Below are 6,000 nucleotides of genomic sequence, written 5' to 3'. Positions count from 1 at the left end.
AATGACTTCCCCTTTCTCTTTGTTATTGATGTCCTTGGCAGCACTAACTGTGCAGGTAATAGTACAGCCGTCCAGAATCTGAGTAGCACAGCAGACCCTGCAGATATCAACTGGTGAGTTATCAGAGCATAACGCTGACCATAACATTGAATGAATGTGTTATTATTGTTGATGTGTTTGATTTTTCCCTCACCATTGTGTGGAGTCAGGGATACATAGTGTGTCACCATACTGTGCGTAATAATCCATACTTTAATTTTGTTTTGTAAAAGGAAGTTGATTTTCTGGGTGAACAGACGGGTTCCTGTATGGGCGATACAGGTGAGATGATCGACTCTCAAACTCACAGTTTTTTAAAACAAGACAGTCTCACATCTTTCATTGAATTGAATTGCCGCATAATCACTTTACAGTAACAGTAAGGATTTGGCATTAACAATACAAGTGTCTGCCCTGTTGATGCTACAGACATCATACAGTACAACTCCATTGGTTGGTACTGTATGCATTGAAAAACAGAATCAGAACACTCAGAAATGGACAATCTGAGATGGAAACACAACACAGCTTTCTCCCGTGCTGGCTTTCCTGGATGGTGCTGTGTTAGGATTGCAGTAAATGTGGTAATCGGTTTCCCTCTATCTCCTTCCCCCTTCCCTCCCCTGCTCCAGGTGACAGTGGCCTTAATCAGCTTCATGGAGGCGATGCTCCTCACCTATCTAAGCTACAAGGTACAGGCTCTTCTCTCTGCCCAGCTCAGTCAGCTTGGTCAGCACCAAGCTGAGGTCCTCTATGGCTCAGTTGGTAGAGCATTGGGCTAACAACACTTAGGTTGTGGGTTTGATTCCTGCTGGGACCATATATATTGAAATGTATGCACTCACTGCAATGTAAGTCACTTTGGATAAAAGCGTCAGCTAAATGGCATATATTATTATACTATAGCCAAAGCAACACATCATTAACAGACAGGAAAAAAGAAACCTCTTGAATTTTAATGAATTAAAGATTAGGTGGCAGTCTTCCATTGATTTGCGCATAGCACTTACTTTCCTTGAATACAGCAATCCATTAAAGTACTGAAGTACCTAAAGCTTTGATTAAGTGCAGGAAGTTTTATTTACTTTTACACTGCCAAGAAAAAGTACAGTTGATTGTTTTCTACCCTTTTTTTGGTAAAAAGCTGAGGGATGCACTTGGGGAAATGTAAACACTCTCAAATGTATAGACGGAGCTATGGATGCAAGGACTGACCACCCACCTTAAAATTATAGTTTTAATCATGTTTTAATAACATTGTTTACGAACAATGGCGTAGAACAAGCTTATAAGAACAAGGGTTCTGATGAGGTAAGGCAGTTGAACTAAGCTCATGGAGCAAGTTCTTCAAGAATCAATTATATTTATTGAATATATCATTAATGTAAGTAAAAGTAAAAGTAAAAACTGTTATGTACCAATATCAGCTAACGCCTTGGACAAACACTTATTGTTCCTGTTTTTGGTTCCAGGGGAACATTTGGGAGCAGATTTTCCAGATTTCCTTCATCCTGGAGATGATGAATACAGTGCCCTTTATAATCACAGTGAGTAATCTACTTGATTCATGTTAAATCAATACCATAATGATTTACTTCTGTTTGTATAGATCCTTTCATATCAATTGATTTCAGGCAGGCGAGCGTGTATTGGTTTTGACCTGCCTCTATCTGATTGTGCATTCACATTATGTAAAACCCCTCTGACATCTCCATTCACCAAGCAGCAGGCTCTAAGCCCCCAACAGGGCTTTTGACAGTGTACTAATTAAATGTCACCTCCATAGCAATGTTAAAACGGAACAAGTGCCACAAGCAAACAAGACAATTACAGCACATATGACTTTTTTCCCATGCTATAGGTTTTTATACAGTGCTGCTTGAAAGTATGTGAACCCCTCGTGCAATTATAATTTTTTTTAGTTTTTACCATGAAATCTTTATTTAATCAGAACCAGTCTTTTTTTTATCTGACATAACAGGTTTATATTTACCAGTTCCATATGTTGGTTTAGAGGAAATCATGCGTTGTAGTCGAAAAACTAAATTATAAAGAAATGAGTGCAGGTGCAAAAATAAGTGAACCCCAAGTTGCATTAGTTAAAGTAGGTAAGTAGAATCAGGTGGGTAAATAATTGGGTACCAAATGAACCAATCAAAGGAGAGATCTTTAGGAAAGAGTTTGGGTGGGACTCTGATAAATAGAGATAAGAAACCTGGTCAGTTTTGTGTTACCCATACAGGTGAATACAAAACACACCATGCAGAGAGGAAAGGAGATCCCAGAGGACATCAGGAAGAGGGTAGTGAGAGCACATCAGTCTGGGGAAGGCTATAAAATCATCTCAACAAGATTTGAGCTCCATCAGTCCACTGTGAGGCAAATAATTTACAAATGGAGAGCATTTAACATGACAGCAATTCGGCTTAGAAGTGGACGTCCTTCCAAAATATCCCCAAGAGCCACAAGAAAAATAATAAATCAGATAAAAGCCAACCCAAACAGAACATCTAGAGATTTGCAGATCTCCCTTGCTGCATCTCAGGTAACTGCATATTTCAACAATAAGAAGAACACTGAATCGAAATGGCATTCATGGGAGGGTTGCTAGGAAGAAGCCTCTGCTGTCAAAAAAGAACCAAACTTCCATCTTAACTTTGCCAGAGACCACCTGGACAAGCCTGAAGGTTTCTGGAAGTCCGTTTCTGGACAGATGAGTCCAAAATTTACCTTTTTTGTCATAATCAAAACCACTATAGCGAAACCCAACACTGCCTACCACCAAAAAACCTTATCCCAACAGTCAAAAATGGTGGTGGGAATGTCAAGATTTGGGGCTGCTTTTCCTCCTCTGGACCTGGACAACTCCACATCATTAAGGGAACCATGAATTCTGAGGTATACCAGGAGATTCTTGAACAGAACGTCAAGCCATCAGTCAAGAAGATAAAGCTGGGCTGAAAATGGGTCTTCCAACAAGACAACGACCAAAAGCATTCAAGCAAATCTACCAAAGAATGGCTCAGGAGAAAGATTTGTTTTTTGGATTGGCTAAGTCAAAGTTCTGACCTAAATCCAATCGAGATGCTGTGGCAGGACCTGAAGCGGGCAGTTCATGCCAGACACCCCTCAAACTTCACTCAATTGGCTGAGTTCTGTAAGGAGGAGTGGGCAAAAATCCCTTAAAACATATGTCAGAGACTGATTAGTGGCTATACGAGACGTTCACTTGTTTTTGTTAAATAAACCCCTTTCGTTAAATAAACAATGAAAATATATCATGTTTTTTTGTTTGTGTCCTTTATTTGGAATGTCTTTATTACGAATTGGGGTTTAGATAAAGACTTTTCTAAGTTAATTTTAATAATGACCATTAAAATTGACCATCCCTGTAGGGTTCACAAACTTTCAAGCAGCACAGTATGTATATCACTGTATGTATCAAAACTAGAAGATGGGGGACATGCTGTGTGTTCTGCCCTCAAGCGTATATTCATCCAATTTCCTTTTCAGATTTTCTGGCCTCCGTTGAGAAACATTTTCATCCCAGTGTTTCTCAACTGCTGGTTAGCCAAGTGCGCCCTGGAGAATATGATTGTAAGTACATGCTTTAACTACCAATACACACGGCCCTGTAGAGTGGGATAGCTGCGTAGTAATGCAGAGCTCTGCAATATGCTGAAGGGAGGTCGCAGGGTAATTCTGCATGGTCAAGGACCAGAAAGTTCCCATTTAAGGAACCATCGCTCAGTGAATCAGAGCAAACCATCAATGAGGCCAGTTTTGAGGGAGAGTCAGCATGTTTCTCTTTGTGCAGATGGTAGGGGGCGGGGCCAAGGAGAACATTGAGTACAGCATGGCCAGCTTGGAAAGGTGGAGGGGTGGGGAGGTGGTGGCACTCAGTCAGGCAGAAACATTAACAAGGTGTGACCATGCCAGAACTGTGGGCTCGTTTGGTTCCTCCTCACCTGAGGGAAGGTCATGTTTACTGTGTTGCTGTTTCATAGTGATCAGCAGGGATGATATGGACATGTTTGATGGAGCTTAGACAAATAGATAGATAGATAGATAGATAGATAGCGTAAATGGATGGGTGGCTATAGACAGACATGTCTTTCTCTCTCTCTCTCTCTCTCTCTATATATATATATATATATATATATATATATATATATAAACTGTATATACTGATCACTCTCTCTGTTTTTCTCTCTCTCTCCCTCTCCCTCTCTCTCTCTCCCTCTCTCTCTTTCTTTCTCCCTCTCTCCCCTCTCCCTCTCTCCCTTTCTTTATCTTTCTCTCTCTCACTCTCCCTCTCTATCTCACTTTCTTTTTCTCTCTTCCCCCCCTCTCTCTTTCTCTCTCTCTCTCTTTATCTTTCTCTGATCCTCTCCAGAATGACTTCCATCGTGCCATCCAGAGGACCCACTCTGCCATGTTCAATCAGGTGCTGATCCTCATCTGTACCCTCCTGTGTCTGGTCTTCACTGGGTAAGTGTTGCCTGATCAGGGCTTCTTGTCTCTGAATCCCTGGATCAACCCATCCCCTCCCTGCCCTGATCTCATTATCACAGAGGTAATTATCACTAGTAGTCAGGCAGAACCGGCAGAACAATCGATGGTGTCATTCTAAATGACAGCACAGTTAAGAAGTCGTGTGCCGCATTGATTGAGGGATTATGGGTTTTGATCTTTTTCTTTTACAGGCAGAATTCTAATTTGAATCTAGTTGTAATGGATTGTTCCCTTTGTTTCCCTGAGTTTCACTCATAGTGAGGACACAAATTGTTTGATTATCCTGTCGTTTTGTGAACTCTGCAGGGCATGTGGGATCCAGCATCTGGAGAGAGCAGGGAAGAACCTGACTCTGTTCAACTCTCTCTACTTCTGCATCGTCACCTTCTCCACCGTGGGCTACGGGGACGTCACCCCCCAGATCTGGCCCTCACAGCTGCTGGTGGTCATCCTCATCTGTGTGGCCCTAGTGGTCCTGCCTCTACAGGTACTGGATCACACTCAATGCTGTTTTTTTTTTTTTTTGGGTAGAATTTAATTCGTCTTATGCTTTTTAGTTAACAGTTGAGTGACTCACAACACAATGTATTCTCAATCAAAACGAAACGTCAGCATAGAAGGGGACATGTCAGCCTTAATGGTGCTGCTATACTAGTGTTTATACAAGAGGGAAATAACCGCCTACATCAAATAGGTTTTTCCTATGGTAATAAGCTGCCTCCCCATATTCCAGGCTGACCCCATATGCACGGATGTGCTGTTTTGGGATCTCATTATAAGAACACAGCACAACCCCACAGTGCTGGGACAGTGTGAGACACAAATCTGCATGATAGGCTCCCCTATCGAAGAGTACATTGTACTTGAACTACACAAAGCAGCAAGCCTCATTAAAGCCCATGATGAGTGTGTTTACTGTGGTCTGTAGACTGTTGTCTTATGGCTTCAGTCCCAACAGTATAAATTAGAAGATGAATAAAAAATCGATATTAATGAACCCCCCTTCCCTGCTGACCTGCTGAATCTGCATATTTACTCCTCCTCATTATGCCACCTTCCAAAAGCAGTTTGGCCCTTAGTGGGCACCGTACCCAAGGTTGTTGTAACCCCCAGTGAATGTGTGTTGTGATTGGTCAGTTTGAGGAGATGGCCTACCTATGGATGGAGAGGCAGAAGTCTGGAGGCAACTACAGCCGCCACCGTGCCCAGACAGAGAAACACGTGGTGCTGTGTGTCAGCTCCCTCAAGATAGACCTGCTCATGGACTTCCTCAATGAGTTCTATGCCCACCCCAGACTACAGGCAAGTTGTATGACTTGGGTTCAGGAAGTGGTTTTTTTGTTTATTACACATATTTCATAGAGACAAAAAAATAATACACCAAAATGCAATACAAACATTTAAGGCAAGGCAAGGCAAGTTTATTTATATAGCACATTTCATAGA

General features: G+C 41.8%; 1 protein-coding gene across 1 annotated transcript in view; it reads left to right on the top strand.

Moving 5' to 3' along the window:
• LOC310807485 (potassium channel subfamily T member 1-like) overlaps positions 1-6,000 on the top strand; it is a gene marked incomplete at both ends in the record, with an annotated part of 47,779 nt that overhangs the window by 24,134 nt on the left and 17,645 nt on the right. The window contains 8 exons of the mRNA XM_083673981.1: positions 42-113; positions 273-321; positions 672-731; positions 1,512-1,586; positions 3,553-3,636; positions 4,436-4,530; positions 4,861-5,041; positions 5,692-5,856. Coding sequence (XP_083530107.1) covers positions 42-113; positions 273-321; positions 672-731; positions 1,512-1,586; positions 3,553-3,636; positions 4,436-4,530; positions 4,861-5,041; positions 5,692-5,856 — 781 coding nt within the window. The remainder of the gene's footprint in view (positions 1-41; positions 114-272; positions 322-671; positions 732-1,511; positions 1,587-3,552; positions 3,637-4,435; positions 4,531-4,860; positions 5,042-5,691; positions 5,857-6,000) is intronic.

The sequence above is a fragment of the Argentina silus genome (genome assembly GCF_951799395.1).
Source record: "Argentina silus genome assembly, chromosome: 7".
In the NCBI taxonomy this organism is placed as follows: Eukaryota; Metazoa; Chordata; class Actinopteri; order Argentiniformes; family Argentinidae; genus Argentina; species Argentina silus.
This window is presented reverse-complemented; position numbering and strand designations above follow the sequence as displayed.